At 37.3% G+C, this 22,661-nt stretch overlaps 1 protein-coding gene across 1 annotated transcript in view; it reads right to left on the reverse strand.

Annotated features, from left to right (window-relative positions):
- The window catches only part of Gpc5 (glypican 5), a 1,248,052-nt gene that overhangs the window by 1,194,874 nt on the left and 30,517 nt on the right, over positions 1-22,661 (reverse strand). Inside the window, exon 2 of the mRNA XM_034498469.2 lies at positions 19,755-19,916. Coding sequence (XP_034354360.1) covers positions 19,755-19,916 — 162 coding nt within the window. The remainder of the gene's footprint in view (positions 1-19,754; positions 19,917-22,661) is intronic.

The following is a 22,661-nucleotide window of genomic DNA, read 5'->3' on the forward strand; positions in this document are numbered from 1 at the left end:
TGTAAGTTCGTACTACAGTAGAACTGTCATGGGAAAGATCTCAGTTGATCCTCATTAACTGCTGCCTTGAAGGATGTACTATTATTTTCTATTTATACAGCAAAGAAATTGAGGTCCAGTAAGTAAGTCTAAAAACAATATCCAAATTTGGACACCCAAACTCTTTATCCCTGCTTCATAAAATTCTAAACATATTTTCCATCCATTCAGAGCATATATTTTCCTACCACAAAGAACAGTCCTATATTACAAACTATCTTCAATTTATTCCAACTTAAGGAAAAATATTGAATATGTTTTCTAAATTAATATTCAAGTCAAGTCTTCACCCTGAGGGGATAGAGTCAAATAAGTAGAACAAAAGAACAATGTCCTTTAGGGTGTGAAAGTTCAATTATTTTTGTTCATACACAAGTTTGTCCATAGGCAAAATTGCTCTGGAAAAACAAAAGCAGAGCATAGCTGTCCAACAATTACCCTTTATTTATTTACTATCATGACTCATGGGATGTTGAGGTGCCATTTCAAGCCCTTTGCCTTCTGCATAAAAGCTACAGTATCTATAGTCCATTTACTGCTGGATATATTTTATTTTGAAAGCACAAAGATATGCATGGGTAATTTTCCATCATGAACAGCTACACTGAAGAATGGTTATAAAATTTAAGTCCTCTATTTGTGGAATGAGAGGTATCTCATTTTCTATTATACCTTATCACTTTGTCAATTGAATGTTATGGATTATAGTGTGATATTTTCAGCTTAATCTCTTCTTTGCCCAAAGCTACAGCAAACATCAGTTTAAATATTAAGAACTTTGCTACATTTTAATAGTTTACATTAGTTAATACGTTACAATATATTATAAGGCCATGTGACTTTTTAACTTTGAGAGCAGTTAATTATGAAACTACAAATATTTGTTTAAATAAAAGAAGTTACAAGGAACACCTATTATTTAAATGATTGAGAGCTATTAATATTGCTTGGTAAATTGAAATTATTTCAATCTCAATTTATATAAACTAGGAATGTAGCCTTAGTTTATCATATTTTGCCAATATTTCAAAATAGATTTCAATGAGTCTTAAACCATCAAAGAAATTTATATACTGAGTTGTTAAATAATATATTTTGTTGTTATTTGGTTCCTTTTTTCCTTTTTTTATTGAATATTATATTTACATTTCAAATTTTATCCCCTTAACCCATTCCCCACACCACCCAAGAACGTCTTATTCCATCCCCCCTTCTCCTGCTTTTATGAGGGTGTACCCCCACCTATCCCCACTCCCACCTCCCCACCCTCAAATTCCCTCCCCCACTCAGTGTTCAGCCTTCATGGGACCAAGGATCTCCTCTCCCACCTATGCCCAACAAGAACATCCTCCCCTACATATACAGCTGGAGTCATGGGTCCCTCCCTATGTGCTCCTAGGCTGGTGGTTTAGACCCTATGGAGCTCTGATTGGTTGGTATTGTTGCTCTCTTCATGGGGCCACCAACCTTTTCAGCTCCTTCAGTCTTCCCTCTAACTTCCCCATTGGAAACCCTTGATTAAATCAATGGTTAGCTGTGAGCATCTGCCTCTGGGTTTGTCAGACTCTGGCAGACCTCTAAGGAGACAGCCATATCAGGCTCCTGTCAGCATGCACTTCCTGATATCCATATCAGCGTCTATTTTTGGTGACTGCACATGGAATGGACACCCAGGTGGAATGGACTCCATACGACCCCTCCTTCAGTTTCTGTCCCACACTTTGTCTCCATATTTGCTCCCTTGGGTATTTTGTTACTCCTTCTAAGTAAGACCGAGGCATCCACACTTGTTCTTCCTTCTTCATGAGCTTCATGTGGTCTGTGAGTTGAATGTTGGCTATTTCAAGCTTCTGGGCTAATATCAGCTTATCAATGAGTAAATACCATGTGTGTTCTTTTGTGATTGGGTTACCTCACTCAGGATGATATTTTCTAGTTCCATCCATTTACCTAAGAATTTCTCGAATTCATTATTTTTAATAGCTGAGTAATATTCCATTGTGTAAATGTACCACATTTTCTGTATCCATTCCTCTGTTGAAGGACATCTGGGTTCTTTCCAGCTTCTGTCTATTATAAATAAGGCTGCTATGAACATAGTGGAGCATATGTTCTTGTTATATGTTGGAGCATCTTCTGGGTATATGCCCAGGAGTGGTATAGCTGGGTCCTCAGGTAATGCTATGTCCAATTTTCTGAGGAACCGCCAGACTGACTTCCAGAGTGATCATCAGTTTAATTACAAGTATTCAGCTTTAGTTAGTGTTGCCTAACTGCCCTAATTCTCTTTATAATGCTCACCTTGTTTCAGATATTTTACTAAAATTGACTTTGTGTATTATTCATTTCTTTACTATAACCTTTCTCTTTAAATCATGCTAAATATTAGAAATATGTTTCATTATGTAGAATCATGGAATTTTGACTTATTTGTTAAAATTGTTTTTATATGTTGGTATGGGTTTTTGTTTGTTTGTTTGTTTCTATATCACTGATTTCAGCCCTGAATCTGATTATTTCTTCCCATCTACTTTTTTGGCTATTATCTTCTCTTGTTTTTCCGGAGCTTTCAAGTGTGCATGTAAGTTATTAGTATGAAATTTTGTAGACATGTTTTATTACAGAAATATTTCTATCGTTTTACAAGCCAAGCAGTAAAGCAGTCTGCTGGTTTACTTCCACACAATTATTCATCAAATCTGTGTCAAAGATGCCCAATTACAACCCTATAGGTGGGCCTCCATGATTCCACAACATCACAGGCAGCTACTGCGTAGACACACCTGCAGATTTCATTGTACCCAGACCCATTCTATCTCCAATGCCTTTCCACTATTCCCGGGGACACTGGTGATTATATGACTACTGAATCTGACTACTACCTACTGACTCCAGAGCCAACAACTGGGTCTAAAACATTATGCTGTCTTTTCTGAATGACGACAATAACATCCTAGATTCAATACAGTCTCAACATAGACTAATCCAAAGACTACAGACAATTTTGTAAATCAAGAGCATATCTGGAAATACTCTCATTTCAGAAGAGACACAATATGGCCCTGCCTGTTCTGCCTCCTGTTGCAACTATGACATTCTTTCGAGTTCCTGTTATACATATCCCTCACTATAGATAAACTGCACTGGCTCCTTGCTGCTATTCCTCTGGCACCTGAGCCTTTTCCCTGCCTTCAGTATATTTCCTCTTTCTAGACTATACTTCTTCCAGATAGTTACACAACTAACTCCTTCACTTCAAATCTTTGCTATAATACTTCCTTTTCTCTGAAGATTCTATCTAAGATTGCAACCTTGAAGTGATTCTAGTCCCTTTCATTCTGCTCTCTTTAGTTTTCCAAAGCACTGACTGTAGCCTGATTCACACTTCCATAAGGCAAGTGCTCTTTATTTTATTCAGAGAATTAAAATGATTCAAGAAAATAGAGGTTGCTCATTTCCCCCATGAAAATTTATTGAATAAATAGATGGACATTCTGTCACTCACAATGTTTTACTGAAGCTGCACAAACATGCACATGGATGCTACTTAACCTGTACCCTTCTGTTGAGTAAATAAAAAACACTAAAAATAAAAGCAACCAGACATACTTCATGCTTGTTTTACTATTAATTCGTTGTCTCAAGTGTTAAGCTATAAATTTTTTTTGTTAAGTTCCCTTCTTGCTGTCCAAAAGCACTACTTCAAACCATGTAAATAATTCCCATTCCATTTTCTTTCATGTCCTATCTCTATAGCAGGGTTCATTGTCCCTACATATACTACACTGGAAAATGTTCACCAATAAGGCAAACAGGATGAAAATATTCTCCACAGAACACATATAGAGTAATCATGTTCAAATATTGAAATAATATGCAAAAAAACAAAAATATGTCATTGAATTGATTCTTAATTTTTTTCACGAATTTTAGACAGGTTCTCTCTGGATAGCCTTGGTTGTCCTGAAACTAACTATGTCGACCAGGCTGACCTGGAACTATAGCTGTAAGTTAGTAATAATTTGCAATAAAGGTAGCATTTACTACCTAAAGTTCTGTCTTTTATATAAACTATATTATGAAATACTCAGATGAATCTCATTCTCCGTTTTCACCAGTTTATTTACTTTTAAAGATTAGTTGCTTTTAATTTTATGTGTATGAATGTTAGTACAGGCATGTAAATGTAATATGTGTGTGCCTGACAACCATGAAAGCCAAGAGAGAACATCAGGTACCCTAGAGATGGAGCTAATAGCCACTTATGAGCTACCATGAAAGGTCTCCACTAAGTGGCTTTAACTGCTTCACAATCTCTCTAGTCCCTGAAGCAATCTTTTATAACTTACTTGGGATATTAAAAAGTTTTGTTTTACAGAACAGTTAATTAATATACCCACATGATAATTGGAACAACTGACAAAAATGTCAATATTCAGATATTTGTTGAATAGGAATAAACTAGGGGAAGTTATAAATTTTACAGTTGGCTGCACGTAGTTTTATGTGTCATTATTTGTTCCATCTGGAAATTTTTCTCTAAATAATTTATCTTATTAAATTATAAAAATCAAAAGTGTAGTTGTTATATTGCAGATCTGCTCAAATGTTTACTTCTGTGCAATATTCAGGAAAGGGTCTTTTTATTTGACTCCCTCTGTTTTATCTTTAAATATGTAGTCATAAGAAAATAAGACAAAATTGATCAAAATAAATTTAGGTTTCAAGAAAAAAAACAAGATTAAGTTTACCAACAATTATTGCTTTTTAAAAAGTAGACATTTTAGAGACACCCATATGTCCAGTCCCAGGATCCAGTCTTAGGAGCCATTACAATGAGTGAATATGTGCTGGAGAGATAGGAAGAGGCAGTACAAGAGAGATGTGAGAAAAAGCAAAGCCACATGATTTGTGCACTGGGGAGAGAGGTGGAGGTACAGACATAACAATGGTGAGGCATAGGTGTATATCAGGAGACTGTGCAAGACATGGTGATTATCTGGGCTTGAGCTGCCACTAAATGCAGTGTCTGAGTCTATGTCCCTGTCACAGCTAGGACTGTGCTGATGGCTGTGGTCCATGTTACCACCAAAGGCTATCTGGATAGCAATGATCTAGTCTGCTATCTGAGACCATGTTGATGTCTGGAGCCAGTACTGATGCTGGGGTCTAAAGTTATCTGAGTAGCCTGTGCTGCCACCTGAGGCCATGATGACATCTGGGCCCGTGCTGCCACTGGAAGCCATGTCTGGGTCCATGGTCCTAACACAGCCAGGGTTTGTGTTGATACCCAAGGCTTTGTTACCACCAAAAGCCATGTGGATGTTCCTGGTCTGGGCTGCCTCTTAAGGCCATGCTGATGTATAAGCACTGTACCAGGCTGGCCCCAACCTTCACTAGCTGCAGCACTTGGGAGAGTGAGCCTGCACTGAACATGGGCAACACAGTAGAGATGGCTTTAGTTGCAAGGGCATGAGAGAACTGTCCTGAGGGTAGTTGAGCAGGAGACCTGCTCCTGTCTCTTGCCTGGGCAAAGTAGGAGAGCTGGACTTGGTAGAATTGGTGCAGGAGAGCTGGTAGCCTAACTCAGCTTCTACCCAGGCCCAGATCCAGGGTTCTGAGCCACCTCATCCAAACATCCACCCCATCTATGAACTGCTGGGACATGTGAAGGGGTCTATCCATCTTGCTGATCTAAAGCAGTAGACTCATCCATGACTCATCACAGCAACAGATTATTCCAAAGGAGTCCCAGTAACGATACAATATTGATAGTATAGCAGAAGCTAGAGGCCTGAAAACAGACCAATAACCCATCACAATGGATGTTTGTAAGTAAAGCTGTTTGAGCAATAGAATGTACTGTGTTACATACTGTGATACACCACAGCTTCCATGGCAAGATTTCATTTTGGTTTGGTTTGATTTGGTTTGGTTTGGTTTGGTTTGGATTGGATTGGATTGGGTGGTTACAAGGGTGGAGGGCAGATATGAAAGTATGTGGAGATTAATGAAACTGGGGTTCAAAATGTGACATTCACAAACAATCAATAAAAATTTTTAAAAGAAGTATACATTTCTAAGATAAATAAGCTGGCCGGATGGTGGTGGCGCACGCCTTTAATCCCAGCACTTGGGAGGCAGAGGCAGGCGGATTTCTGAGTTCAAGGCCAGCCTGGTCTACAGAGTGAGTTCCAGGACAGCCCGGGCTAAACAGAGAAACCCTGTCTCAAAAAAACACACACACACACACAAAAAAAAAAAAGATAAATAAGCTGCACTTTAAAAACAGATGAGACTTGCTCATTTCTTGTCATTGAACTATCACAAAACCTAATATTTAAAAATATATAATAGACATAATAACAATAAGACCATATACTTCATCTCTACTTTATAAAGATTACTGTGCTTTTTTACTAATATTTACTAATCTGTGCATTTACTCACCCCTGTAATACCCAATAGGCATCAGAATAATCAAGAAGTACTTGATTCACATTGACAGTGAGAGCCACATAGTAGAAATTTAATATTTCTGTGTTCATACAATACGTGTTGGAAGCTGGAAGATGCACTCTCTTACTGTCTAGGATGAAGATGTGAGTTTTCCATCACAGAAGATTGATAACCGAGAGGAAATAGCAGGCCTGGGCTCTGAGTATCAGCACTGGAAGGTTGGAAAACACACGCAGACAGAGCAGCTGGTGCTCGGTGTGAAACTGGTCTGTTAGTCATCTCCGTCACTATCAGCTGATAGGATTTACACAGGCACACATCATAGATATGTGAATATACTCATTGTTTGTGAGGCTGGAATTTGAGAAAATGTGTTATGCTAAATTAATTTGGTAGTAGAGAAATAGGGAATGACAAAGGAAAAGTTCCGCAACAGAGGCAAGGATGACATAGCTGCCATCCTCAGGTTGTGCAGGACTCAGACTTCTATAGAAAAGAGAAAAAGTTTCAATACTTTCCGTGAGAATTTTCAAATTTGTGAAACTAAAGTGATATCTATACACATGCTCTAGGTGTATAGATATATGTCCATGTTATATTCATAAAGGCTTATAGTGCAACAAAACAAAACCCCGGTGAAGAAAAAAATAAAAAGAAATTCGAGCTATGCAATCATCAGGGTGCAGCACACAGTGTGCAATTGTCAGTGTGCACACAGTGTACAATCGTCAGTGTGCACACAGTCTGCAATCATCAGGGAGCAGCACACAGTATGCAATCATCAGTGTGCACACAGTCTGCACACAGTGTGCAATCATCAGTGTGCAGACAAAGCTGAACACAGAGGATCATTTCGTGTCTATCACACTTACCTTTTAGAATCATAACAACACTTGGTGGGAACAAAGTGACCAAGTAACAAGTCACCCAAATGATGGTGGGACTGTAACCTGGCTCTCCAACACAAAAAGCAACATTAATAAGCCAGTCGATGTGCATATTCTATCAATCCAACTGAAGGTTGGTGAAATTCATGGGGCATGGGGATCTTCCGGCCTCCACCACCTAGTCCTGGAAACAGGATTCCACAACCATATTTTTTTCATTTTTTAAAAATCATTTTTGAGATTATAATCAGAACATTTCTCCCTTCCCTTTCCTCCCATTAGACCTTTCCATATACTTTTGCTTGCTTTCTTTAAGTCTCTTTTATCATTGTTATTGCATGGATATATGTATATGCACATATATTCCTAAATATAACCTGCTCAGACTATATGTTACCTCTGCATATGTTTTCAGGGATGACTGTTTGTTACTGGATAACCAATGGAACACACCCAGCTTTTTATATAGCTTTGGGGAATTAGACTCAGGTATTTATGCTTGCACAACAAGCATGGCACTTATACACCTCCAAAGCCCCCAAAAGTTTACTTTTTGGGGTTTCCAAAAGAGTTTTTAGTATAAATGCAACATTAAAATTGAAAATTTTCACTGTTGGTAATATTTTGTGCAAAACAAGATTACTCCCAGCTGAAAAGTAGTTCAAAAATCTTGCAACTCTTACCTAAAATATAGATTTACCTATTTCTCAAAGTGAATAGCCACCTCCTGACACATATTTGAAAAAAAATTTAACCTTTTAGAGATAAAGGATACTTGAATAAAAACAATTCCCTGGATATGAGATAACCAATTTTACCAGGAGGGCAAAGGGAAATCTATGTGTAATGCCATCAACAGAAAAACTATGGAGTAATCATCTTAATTTATGATCAATAAGTTAAGAAACACAATAGCATAACACAAATCTCAAGCAAGCCATAAAGGTAACATGGGTGGGCTGGAGAGATGACTCAGAGGTTAAGAGCATTGGCTGCTCTTCCAGAGGCCCTGAGTTCAATTCCCAGCAATCATCTGGTGGCTTACAACCATGTGTAATAGGGTCTGATGGCCTCTTCTGATGTGTTTGAAGACAGTGACAAACTACTCATCTAAAATTAAATAAATCTAAAAGATATTTAAAGAATAATATAGGTGAATATTTAAATATTGGGTACAATTTAAATTCCTCATACTCTTGGTTCTCAGTAAGTTCTCAAGAGACACAGTAAGAATGTCAGTGTAAGGAAGAAAAAAGAGGTAAAAGATGAGAAGGAGGAGAGCAAGAGAGAAGGGAGGTGTGGGAATCTTTTGTCTCCTTGGAAACCTTCCTATGCTAAGTACCACACATCCCTTCAGATATTCCTACAGGACATTTAATTACACTTGCTGAATCTCTGCACTGACTGCTACAGTTAGAGAGCAGTGAGCTAATCTCTCAAAGGCTATGCTTTCCCTAACTTTAAGCTTTTGATCAAGTATGCCTTACTGTTAAATATATCATTATTCATGGGGAAAATCCCAGGAGGCCTCAACTCTACACAAAGAAAGGCAACTAAGGATTGATGAACGCAGAGAAATAGTCTATTTCAAGGAAGAGCATAACAATTGGTTATCCAATTCCAAATGCTCAACCCTGGAAATGTGTGTAAAGTAACATTATAGAGACTGACCTGACCAAGGTATCTGTGTGTGTGTGTGTGTGTGTGTGTGTGTGTGTGTGTGTGTGTGTATAGTAATGATTATTAGAAAAGAAGTGGCCACAAATATGAAAGACATGAGAAGTATATCAAAGAGCTTGAAGAAAGGAAAAGGAAAGGAAAAATGTTGTAATTATACTGTAATTTCAAAAACGAACATTACAAAAAAAAAAATCATCATCATTACTTAATTAAACTTTCCCAGTCTGCCCAGATCTAGGCACCAATAGGTAATGGCTACTCAGGCCCTGGCCAATGGGCCCAAACTCCTTCCTCCCAGCTCTTGATGCCAACAGGTAAGGGGTATTTGACCCTAAAACCATTGCCTACACTTCTGTATTTCCCCTAACACTGATGGGTTTTGTAGTCTCCAGAATATATTAGCCTCAAGTCTACTCTCCGACTCAACCAACTAGCTCAAGTGCACAAATTTTAGCACAACCAGAAAGAGCTTGAAAATTCAAGACAATATGTCTTCTCCCAAAGTTACTAGTCTCATTGTAATGGACTCCAATGAGAAGGGTATCATAGAAATTAAAAAAAAAAAATAATTCAAAGGATGATTAAAACTATGTTCAAATAACTGAAAGGGAAAAAAATGACCCAAGTGAAACAAGGAAGTCAATACAAGCAATGAAAACAAACAAATTCCTGGAGATAAGCAAACCACGACTCCAGGAATGTAAAATTTAATGAGTCAAATAAAAACCTCGGCAGAAAGCCTCACCAAGATCACATGGAAAACAGAATATCAGAAGTCCATGTCCATATACAAATTTCCAAAGGGAATGGAGTCACTCTGCATGAACAGACAATTTTCCTTCCCAGAAGACATTGGTTATTAAATGAAAATCATAGTCCATGGTATGGAATCCTGGGGAGTTACTGGGGAGAACCCAGAGGTCTCCAAAACAGCACAGGCTATTGTGATTGCCCTTAGTTACTCATCACAGATATATGGTAAGATTTTACAGGTGAAGACATTTTAGACTAGAGGACAAAAAGGTATGAGTCTCAAACTGACTAGGAAACTCCCTCTGCTGGCTAAGCTTTCATAGTACAGGAGGGTAGCTAACAGGTATCTTGTGGAGCATCTCTTGAATGTAAGAAAGGATGAGCCTCCTGGAGGAACTGTGACTGGATTTGAGGCCCACTTCGCAGAGTGGCAGGACTTTGCTGAGGCAAATAACTGGACTCTGATTGTATTTAATGCCACAAGAGGGAACTTCAGGTCTAGAACTGTAACACTGGTCAACAACTCCTGACTGGAGAAATCAGAGGCCCTTGGACAGAACTGTTATTAGTTTTACCTTCTAAATTTTTATGCTTCTACATATAGACCTGGGATGCTCTTAACCTTAGTCAGAAAAGCTTCTTTGTGCAATGGACAGCTATCAGTGGAAAGAGTGACGTGTATTCTCATAGCACTGAGAGTAAAGGACTCAGTCCTTAGCATTTAATAGCACATTTCTGAAGAGGAAATGGAAAAAAAAAATAACCATAAGACAGGGAGGACTGCTGTGAAATGCTGTCTTCTGGGTAACTTGGGACTATCGCAGTCATGAGCGCACAGCTGCTGTGCTTACATTCAGAAAGCCTTCATAAGACTAAGGTTATCAAATTGAAGGCACAGACGGATGAGGCCACACATCTTTCTGAGAAGGATGGACTGTGAGCAAAGGAGAATCGTTGTTGTTGTTACATCATTATTCTTTTTATATAAAAAGAAGATATAATTATAGATTATTATGATTACAATATCTCTCCCTCCCTCCAAACTCCCATTTACTCTTCCCTGCCCTCCTTAAATTCTTCTTTCAATCAACATTTCTTCTTTCAATCAACATTTCAAATATTATCCCCTTTCTCAGTTTCCCCTTCAGAAACCCCCTACCCTATCCTCCCTCCCCCTGCTTCTATGAGGGTGTTTCCCCCGCCTTCACCTTCTTTTTAAAATAGGATATTTGAGCTGGAGAAATGGCTTGGCAGTTAAGAGCAATGGCCACCCTTCCACAGGACCCAGGTTCAGTTACCAACATCCACATGGAAAGTCAGAACCAACTATAACTCCAGTCCCAGAAGATCTAAGACCCACCCTGGACTCTGCAAGCATTGAATAGAACTACATGTATAGACATATACAGACAAAACTACCCAGACACATACACTAAAATAAATGAATTTATTTTTTAAATAGGATGCTTAATTTTGAACAACTCTATTTTAGAAAATACAAAATACAGTTGTATTCAGTCCTGATTCTTAAATTTTCAACAAAAAAAGACAAGCTTACCAATCTTTGAAGTATTCATAATTAACAGATAAAATCCAATAACCTGAGAGAATGAAATAATAAACAAAAATTCAAGAGATTCTGTTCTAAATATCATTTTACAATATTGTTCATTTTCAAAGTCATATATGATATTGGGAACTTTCCACAACACAGACGTGTAGCTACTTTAGGTTTATTAGAAATATTTTAATGCATTTGAAGGTGAAGAAAATGGAGAACAGTGCATCAGGGAGAAAATAATCCATTTCTTAGTCTTATTTATACGGAACACAAACTCTAATGCATCCTTTAATGAAAATACCACTGAGCTTCATTCACACAAATGATACTGAAATTTCTGATGGGTTTAAGTTGTAGAACTAAATGTCACCACTGTGTTGGAGCAGAGACTGAAAAGGTGACAAGGAGAGCTATGAAAGCTGCTTTTTTTTTTTTTTTTTTTTTTTTTTTTAGTACGTGGCATATTCTGTCCATTTCCCTATTGCTGCATGAGTCTCACTATACCTCAGTGCATACATAAATAAAACATTGATTTTAACAATTTTCAAAATATGTTTAAAGCAGGCAATCACAGTCATCATCAAAAGCCAAAGGAACACACATTCTGAGTTATCCAGGGCTGTCTTGCTTTATTCATGAGCATGTGCAGCCCTTGCAAATGAGCCACATTGTCTGTGCTGTGACAAGGGCAGTGTGCCTCTTTGTAGACAGCCCTGATTCGCTATGCATAGTCAACATGAGAATATCAACTTGTTCCCTTTAGGTTACAAAATGCTCCAAGTGTGACTGTCTCAAGAAACAGTGACTGACATCCCATGCCATTGCACAGAACCCTTGCAGCAATATTTATTTGGTTATTAACTTGGTTTGTTACAAGACTAATACAACTGAGATGAACTCCAGTAATTATTTAGAAAAAGTAGAGTTGTCCCTGAAGGTGATTCTAGCCTAATAGCCTACACATGGTACACCTGAGAAGATTCTAACCTTAATGTGAATTTTAAACAGGATAAAACCATGAGTCTTCTAGCATTGGATCTATAGAAATATTTTCTCATGGAAATTACCTAGATAAAGCCTGGGACATGAGATTTTTTTTCTTCTTGTTTCTTTTTTTTATTGGATATTTTATTTACATTTCAGATGCCATCTCCTTTCCTCATTTCCCCTCCCTAGAAAACCCCTATCCCATGCCCCCTTTCCCTTTTTGCTTTTATACAATTTTTTTTAAAACATTAATCAAAGGCTTTATAAGTTTGGTAATGCTCAATCAGAAGTGTAACCCAATACCCAACCTAGATATATCAACTATCTTTGACTGGTGGAGACACATGAACATCTGCCTCCATGTGCCCCCCCTTTCTCTCTCTTTCTCTCTCTCATCACCTAGCTTCTCCTCTCCTTCTTCTCCTCCTCTCCTTACTCCTTCTCTTCCTCTCAGTACTCCTCCCACCTTAGCTCCTCCTACATATGACCCTTTCTGTTAAAATAAAACTTTTCTCTCAAAATACAATTAGAGCATAACTATGCCTATTTGTATCAGTGAGGTACAAGATATTCCTAATACCCAGTCCATCATTTTGTTGACTAACCAGAACCTCTGTCATCTCTCCTAAATAAAACACTTAGTTCTGAACCTGGCTTTTTGTCTTGGCTTTAGAATGAATGTCAGCTGAAAACCATCCACTCAGATCTTTTCTCTCAAAGTAAATAGCCAGGATTGGCTATGAGACTATAAGTTTTCAACCCCGTCAGAAATCCAGAATGACTGAGTTAACTGAAATTATGGGAAGCACAAAGCATAGCTTCTAGAACTTAGCCAATTTATAGAGACCGCTGAACACCTGGACAGTCCCTATACTACAGAACGTTGGAGCATCAAATCTTCAGCCTTCTGGCCTAGGATCATCTGACAGACCTTAGTGATGCAGAATTATTAAGGGATGATTACTCTGTCTAGGCAGATATAATCAGGGGACATAAGATTTAGAATAATCATAAATGTGATCAAAGAATCCAACATGGTTATAGAAGACATAAACAAACATCTCGGTGAGCCTAGGGAGGCTAGGGAAAAATTCCTGGGCAAAGTCCAAGAAAGTACAAGTATGTGCCTGGTGGAATAACAAAGAAAATTCATAATATAAAATTTGAATTCAGTAAAGAAAGCACATGCTTAAATGAGCATAGAATTAAAGGAAATTATTCCATTAGAAAACACATGGAAAAAAATTTATCAGTAGAATGAACCAAAGTAGAAGATAAAGTATCAAGACTCAAAAATAAAGCAGAGGAACTTAAATGAAGAATGTTTAAGATATGAGAGTAAATAAACTATAGGGATATGCAGGCACTTTGTGATATCTTGAAAAGATGAAATTTATGAATTATAGGCAAAGAAAGAGAAGAATCCCAAGTCAATGGCTTAGACCAGAACTTCAACAGGGACATCAAGCAACTTTCCCAAACTGAAGGAAAACATAAGAAGCACACACAGTACCAAACAGATAGGGCCAAAAAGTAAACTCCTCTTGGCATACTATAGTTGAGACACTAAATATACATAACTGAGAGACAATACTGAAAGAAGCAAGAGAAAAATCACAAGTCACATACAAAGGACAACACATCAGAATAACAGCTGATTGCTCACCGGAAACTAAAGGCCAGAAGAGCCTGAAACAATGTACTCTAAGCACTAAGTTACCAAAGACAGCAACACAGCCCACTTTACTATTACTCTGGTAAACTATCAGTCACAGTTGAAGGAAAAAGAAACTTCCCATAATACAAACAGACTAAAGTAATTCATGCTTCTAAAATCAGTTCTATACTCTAAAAAGTATCTCTATACTGGAGATAATACTTTGGACTGAGGAGAATAAGCATAGTCCAAGAGGCTACAGATAGAAAACAAAGCTGTAAATACTGAATCAGAAAACAACAGCAAGATGTGACAAAAATCAATATACATCTTTCAATGACACCTTAAATCCTAATGGCCTCAATTCCTCATTCAAAAAACACATGTTAGGTGGCCAGATTAACAAACAAAATCCAGGTCTGTAAAGAATTGTGTTAGGAATTGCATTGAATCTGTGGATTGCTTTTAGTAAGATGGCCATTTTTCTTATATTAATCCTGCCAGTCCATGATCATGGGAGATCTTTCCATCTTCGGATGTCTTCTTCGATTTCTTTTTTTTAAAGATCTGAAGTTCTTGTTCTAGAGATCGTTCACTTGCTTGATTAGAGTTACACCAAGATATTTTATATTATTTGTGGCTTTTGTCAAGGGTATTATTTCCCTAATTTCTTTTGCCACCCATTTATCAATGGTATATAGGAAGAATACTCACTTTTTAGTTAATTTTGTATCCAGCCACTTTGCTAAAGGTGTTTATCTGCTATAGAAGTTCCCAAGTATAATTTGTGTGATCATTTATATATACTATCATATCATCTTTGAATAGTCACACTTTGACTCCTCCCTTTCCTAGTGCAATAGAAAACCCCACATATCTATGTGAGTGACCCCAGCTAAGACTCCTAGCAATGGGGAACCTGGAGCCTAAACTGGCTGTCTCCTGCAATCAGGCAAGACTTCCAATGGAGGGAATAACTCAGGCATAAAACCAACAACTTACAATTTGTCCTGCCTACAAGATGCAGAAATGACATGGAGCAGAAATGAGGGAATGGCCAAACAATGACTGTCTATCTTAAGACCCATGCCCTGAGAGGGAGCCCATCCCTAACACATTGGTAATAGCGGTGATGTGCTGGTAAGAGCCTATATTACTGTTATTAGAGAAGTTTCACTTAGCAGCTGATGGAAACAGATGTGCAAACATTAGGCAGAGCTTGGGTAATCCTGAAGAGGAAAGGGAGGAAGGATTATAAGAGCCATGGAGTTAAAGATACCACAAGAAAACCCACAGAATCAACTAATATTGGCCCATAGAGGTTCATATGGAGTGAAACACCAAGCAGGGATCATGACTGGGACTGACCTAGGTCCTCAGCATATATGTAACAGTTGTGTAGTTTGGTCTTCAGATGGGACTCCTAACAGTGGAAGCAGGGACTGTCCTGACTCTGTTTCTTGCCGTTGGGACCCTTTCTCCTTACTGGCTTGCCTTGTTCAGCCTTAATAGAAGAGGAGGTGCCTAGTTGTACGGAAAACTTGATGTGCCAATGCTGGTTGGTATCAATGGAATGCTTCTACTTTTCTGAAGAGAAAGGGAAGAGGAGTAGATTGGGAGCAAGAGGGAGGTAGATGGGAAGAACTGGGAGAAGAGGGAGGGAAAACTGCAGTTGTGATGTAAATAGATACATTTTTTAATTAATTATTTAAAAAGGAGAGAGAATCAAACACCTTTTTCTGACTTCCACAGACAGCAGGCACACATAGACTGCACAGACATACATGCAAGCAAAACACTCATACACATAAATGTTTGAAAATTTAAAAAACCCATCTTTATTTATTTCATTATTTTGTTGACAAATTAATAAAAATATTAGTATTTTCAAGATATGCACCAACTTAGAATAAAATGATTTAAGAAAAAAATCTATTCGAAAAAAAAATTGGGACCTGGATATCATTATTCTAATAACTGACAACAGACTTCAAACTAAAACTAATCAGAAGAGATAAATGAGGACACTTTATTCTGATCTAAGGGAAAATTAATGAACATGACATTACAATCTTACACCTTCATGAATAAAATCCCAAACACCCAAATTAATAAATAATGTTCTACTGCAGTTAAGACACAGACTAACCCTAACTTCATTATTGATTTCAATTCTCCACTTTGTCCAGTATACAGATTACCTTGACAAACATAAACAGAAAAATACAGAATTAAATATTATACATCAAATGGAACTAACAGATATTTATTGAATATTGTGTCCAAACAACAAAAGATACCCATTCTACTCAGCAGCTCATGTAAGATCCTTCAAAATACACCATATTCTGGGACCCAAAATAATGCTCAACAAGTATAAAAAATAAAATAACTCTGTGCAACCTTTCTGACTATAATGCACTAAGGAAAAAAATCAACAGCCAAGGAATTCCTAGTAGGCACGCAACTCACGGAGATTAAAGAATACATTACTGAATGGTGAGTGGGTCAAAGCAGAAACTAAAATACTCCCGAAACTAAACAAAAATGAAATCACAACACAACAGTAGATGTCCAGCAAAAGGCAAACTCAAAGGTATTTTTGGAGGTTCCTCGTCTCATAATGTCATGCCAGAGTTCTCTTCCTTGAAAAAAATATTTTATTTAATTTATATATTTTTCTTCTCTTTTTGAAAACATGGCTTTTGCATATATATTATGGCTTTCAGCTTAGTATTTTTATGGGACTCCTGAGCGTGTGAACAAATGGATTTCTGATACTTGTGGCTTTTCTTGGATTCTTTTCCTTCAGTTTGTTGGTTTTGTCCAAGTCCTATGTGTTACTCTTTATATCATTTTATTTTACTTTGTTTTATTATTTTATTTTTTCCCTTAGGAAACCTGTTTGTTTTCTATTGAGAGACAGAAACTGGGTAGATCTTGATGATAAGGAAGGTGGGGACAAATTGAGTAGAAGGAAAGAAAAACATCATCAGAATATTGTGTGAGAAAATAGCTAATTTCAATAAAAATAAAAAGAGGAACTCAAACATTAAAAATATATTTAAAGTAAAAGTCATCAAATTCAGGAGCTAGGAGCTGATCTCTTAAGTCTCTGTAAGCAGATCTCTTCCACATGAAATGCAGTGGATTGTTTTAAATAAAGATATTCATTTTTTAGTAACTAATTGTCAAAGTGGCCTGCTCAATTATGATGCAGCAAATGTGATTTTCCATCATGTTTTGAGCATACATATTTAAGGCTTATTTATGAATCTATGGCCCAAGTCAACTCTTCTGTTCATTTAACTAAAGGCTGGTATTCTTGAAAGTTTTGTCTCTATAAAAGCATATGGGCAAATTCCTTCTAAATCTATAATGTATTCTCCTGATTCTGAAGCCTGACAGTGGAGCTTGTGAGTGTTGATTATAGCAAATCATTCCATAATACCTTTTTACTGTTACTTTTATAATTAACCTGAAAGCCAAAGTTTATCTTGTTAATAACAGTACATGAAACTCACTAAACAGAGAGATAAGAAGACTACAGAACAGTTAATGACATTGAACTAGAAGTGGTGATCCCACACCTTAATACACATTTTACTACTGAAGTGGTCATCATCCAACCTTCAGGAGTTTCAGGAAAGCTCTTCAGCACTTCAGCACACTCTAATGGTCAACACGTTCTAGGTTCCACATCTTTTGATATTTATTGATTTATTTAGAAATATGTTATTAATGAAAGTCTATTAAATTACCTTTGAAGGAAAAAAATATCAATTGCCTATGTGGCAGCAACTGAAGACACTATGCCCTTGTCTGCAGTTAACACCACTGAGGAAGGGTGGGCTGATTTATCCGGACCTTCCCTGTTCTGTCAGAACATGGCCCCTATTCTGAAAGGATGAACTTTGAGGTTAAAAGATGAGAATTCATAAGTAATTCTCCCCATACATACCTTTTCCTTGACACTCTTACATAATGTGTTTTAATATTTCTTCCCACCTTTAGCCTTACCTTCTCAAGCATGTGACTGACAAACAGAAACTTCCTATTTGACTTGAACGTTTCTACTTCCCTCTCACTCCAAAAATACATTTTCTATATTACAATCTTCTCATTATTGTGAGAAATAATCATATCATTTTCACTGGACAACAGAGGCTTTCTAATTTTCCCAGTTCAAACCACAAATCTTTGTTTAGATTGCATGCCAATGACTTTCTCCCCACAATGACTCATAAGTAAATTCCATTACAGAAATAAAACTATATTCTAAAACCTCCCAAAATCATAGTTGTGTTGAGGGTTGGTCTGTTACTATGTATTATAATGCCAAACACTGGCCGCCAAGATATGGTTGCCCCCAATGAGGAGATTCTCACACACACCAAGTGATGCTATAGCAAGTTATCATTGATTGGTCAATAAAGATACCTATAGCTTATAACTAGGAAGAAGAGAGGTATGTGGGATTTGGGTCTGAGGCGAAACCTCAAAGAAGAGAGGAGAGGGTAAAAAAAGGAAGACAACACCATGGGATAAGTGGATTGTTGTAATATGGGGTTATCGACAAGGAAATAAAATAGCATAGAGGGTAGATATCTGCCCAGCTCTAATGCTTTTAAAGTTTATTATAAATATAAAGGCTTTGTGTCTTTTATTTGGGAACTATGTGATCTACGATTTGGTAGAAATTCTTATTTAATATTTACCACAATATAGTTGAACCAACATCTTAGAATCTGACATTTCAAAATTTCTGAAGAAAAAAACATATCAATTTTTGATGAGCTACATTATATTTCAAGTTGAATTTTATTCTGATTTAGTGTACTTACTTTATTTACTAAGTATAACTTTAAAAATCAGGTTTCTGGCTTAGTTATAGATGTAAACAATGCAAATTATTTGCATATATTGACAATTAACATGCCTATCACACAGGACAACTAACAGCACCTATATCCCATGTTGAGCAGAGCTATAAATTGGTTTTAAAAGCCATGTAAACTATTTTTTCCTTTTTAATCATAGGCATAATAGCTAATGCTTTATTAGAAAAAATTAAGCTATTTTATTACATTAATAAGAAATTTTACAAAAAATCTAAAATAAAAAGATCTTCTATCCTTCAGTGTGCCTAATAATTTTATAATTCATTAATTTTATGTGACAACATGCTATTTGATTTTGGGATAAATTCTAAGGTTAGTTGAAACTTAAACATCAACAATATCTCCCAAGTTACCATTTACCCCTTTTGGATACACTCAATATACCAAACCTGTGTTCTCATGAAAACCATGTGAGGTTTCCAGGAGAAAACTCAAGACAAATATTTCTTCAATTCATATGTTTAAAAATAAATTTATGATTATCCAGGTAAACATCACTGAGATTTTGTTACCTTCTCCCGCCCCATGGGATCTAGTAAATGTAAGTTTACACTGGAATAAAATGAAGGGTGACAATCATGGAAATCTGGAAGGATTGTAGAATGGTATACGTTCCTATGGATTATTCAATAACATTTTCTTCTGTCGTATTCAATATCCACTCAGGAAGCCTCCATACACAATTTATAATGGTTAGAAAAACAAACCACTTTGGAGCAGAGTGATACACAATAACAACGAAATAAGCCTAGCCGAGTTTACTAATACTGCTATAACAAGTAAATGGCTTAAATAAGCTGGTCATTAGTGTCAGACTCAAATCCATCTACCTTGAAAAGCAGCTGCATTTCGAGATATTAACAACTTTAATGTTGAGCTGGATGTCTGAAGCACCTGCTGCAAATCTTGCCGAGCTGCAATCTGGTACCTCTCCTCCATCTTCCTGGTACAGCATGTTGGGTTTTTGGATAGGCAAACCTGAAGATCAGGTCCTGAAAAACAAATGGTATTTTCCACAATGACCCTCAGTCCATTTAAGAAACATGACAGGTTACAGGGCAAATGCTATGACTAATCTTGCATGATAGAGGTTTGTGTACAGTGTGAGAAAATGGTTTTTAAGTGCCTTCGTTATCAGAAAATTTACCTATAAAGCTCTATTATCACATAATATCCAGTATCACAGGGATGTCAAGGGACTCACCGCACGCTGCTCCATAAAGGTATTCTTCTTTGCACTAAATATTCATACAAAATGTTGATAGTTTGGGCTACCTGGATTTTATATAATACTCCCTGCAAGTTTGTTAGAATTGCCTAAGAATGGTTTTTCTTTTTGACCAATGGAGCTTCAGAACTCCCATGTTAGCTCTGCATTAACTACTATTATTACTGAAATAAACAAAACTAAGGTATGCTCACGTGCATCTACATTCACAGAGATGACACTGTGCTAACGTAACAGCCATCTTTCAGGCTCTTCCTCAACATCCATGGAGATAGTCTGAAGGCTCATTAACTAAAGTTATTCTCAAAAAAGTGGAAACGTAAGTCACAATGTTCTTTCTGCCAATATGGGATACCAACAGCTCTAACAATGTTGGCTTTAGTTTGCTGAAGTTAAACAACAAACGACAGTATTTGAACATTTTACAAAGCTAAGAAGCATCAAATATTTACAGACATCACAATAGGTAAAAGGTTGACATTCTTTCATTTATCTTACCTAAAGTGATATAAAAGCAAATTCTATTTCAGAGAGTAAAATTGATTGAATGAAAACAAAGCTATCTTCTCAGGTTTGTTCCTAAATGGAAAACTCAGGGGTTTCACATTCAGAAAAGCACAGTAATAAATAGGAAAGACAACCAACTAATATTGAAGCATATAAACCTATTCAGTGTGAGAATAACTAGGAAGCATTTTAAAACAACAATGGTAGATTATCGTGAACATGTCTGCAGAAGGCAACACTGTTTTCTACCTCAAATTTCCATTCATGGCCTAGAAATATGCCCTGAACAATATACCACGTGCAGTGAGTTGAATAAGAATGGGCAGATAGGGGCTGGAGAGATGGCTCAGCCATTAAACGCTAGGCTCACAACCAAAAATATAAGAATGGGCAGATAGGCCCATATATTTGAATGTGTAGTCACTAAGTAGTGGCTCTATCTGAAAGAATTAAGAGGATTAGGAGGCGTGGCATTTTGGGGGAAGTCTCTCCTTTCCTCCCTCCCTTCCTCCCTCCCTCCCTCATCCCATCCCTAACCCCTGCCATGGACCATGATGGAGCTCTCAGCTACTGCTCCAACACCCATCTCCATGCTCCTGCCTTGATAAAGGACTAACCTCTGAAACTGTAAGCAAACCCCCAATTGTCTGTTTGGTTTTTTTTTCTGTTTGTTTGTTTGTTTTTTTGTTTTTTTTTTTGTTTTTTCATAAAACCTACCTTGGTCACAGTGTCTCTTCAGAGCAATAAAATGGTGACTAAGACACCACTTTACTCTATTTCTCCCCCTACCTATGCATGGCTGGGAACCATAAACCACTGCGATCCTCCCATCAGAGTCTGCTCTTGTTCACTTCCTCATGTTCACCAGGTTCCTCCTCCCTCTGTCTAAGGCACTCTCCTCTACACTGACAGGAAGCAGCCACCTCCCTCTGGTTCTCTCTTAGACATAGTTCTTTAGATCTGTGCTTCATCTTTCCAGAGGATATCTCACAACCTCCCAAACAGCTCAAGTCCTTATTGCATACATCTAAGAAGACATTATCTCTCCACCACCGTTACCATGTTTAAAATTTTATATTCATTGATGTGATACCTAACTAATTAGCTTTTCCACTAATACTGAAAAGCCCCAAGAGGGACATGTTACACTTGTTAATTGCCATAGTTACCCAAGACATGTCCAGAACGGCATAAATAGTCAATAATATTGTGCATCATATATATATATATATATATATATATATATATATATATATATATATATCATTATGGTCACATTTCATATACAAATAAACAGGGTTTGAAGCTGAGGGTTTAAAGTGGTAGAGTGTTTGCCTGGTACATGCAAGGCCCTTGTTCAATGTGGGGAGCAGAACTCAAGATGGCACCTGGCTGGGTGCCAGACACCCCTGCGTGTTGGTTCACCATTTCAGGAAGCCTGGGTGGCATGTAGGTTAGGCTTTACTGCACATGCATTTTGCTTGTTCATTGTTACATAAGATCGGGCCATGTGATATATGTGCTCACCACCAATCGAGAATGACTTCATGGCAGGTTCTGATTGGCGAGGACACAGAGATTTAAGGGCTGGGAGCTAGAGCTCGGGGGCTTTTTGTGGTACTTCAAGGTTCCTGAATAAACTGTGTTGGGAAGGAAATCCCGTGTCCGTTGTCTTCTGTCTGCTGGTTGGTTCAGGAGGCGACAGTTCAATACCCAGCACCTCAGAAAAAAACTAGTTCCTTTATATTAGTTGGGTAGGGTAGCACACATCTGTCTCAGGAGGAAGAAACAGGGGAAACCAAATGCAAAAAGTCTCCCTGGGTTACATAATGTGTGTCAGGTTAGCTTGGGATGTATAGGGAAAGGCTATTTCAGAAAAGGAAAGGAAGGGAGAGGGGCACACAATTATCCAGTGTTATACACCAAGACTACAAAATGGTAGAGCTGATGGCCAAATCATAATCGCCACCATTATTCTCCCAAGAGGAAAGCAAGTCTTTAA

This window comes from Arvicanthis niloticus, chromosome 3, assembly GCF_011762505.2.
Source record: "Arvicanthis niloticus isolate mArvNil1 chromosome 3, mArvNil1.pat.X, whole genome shotgun sequence".
NCBI lineage: Eukaryota > Metazoa > Chordata > Mammalia > Rodentia > Muridae > Arvicanthis > Arvicanthis niloticus.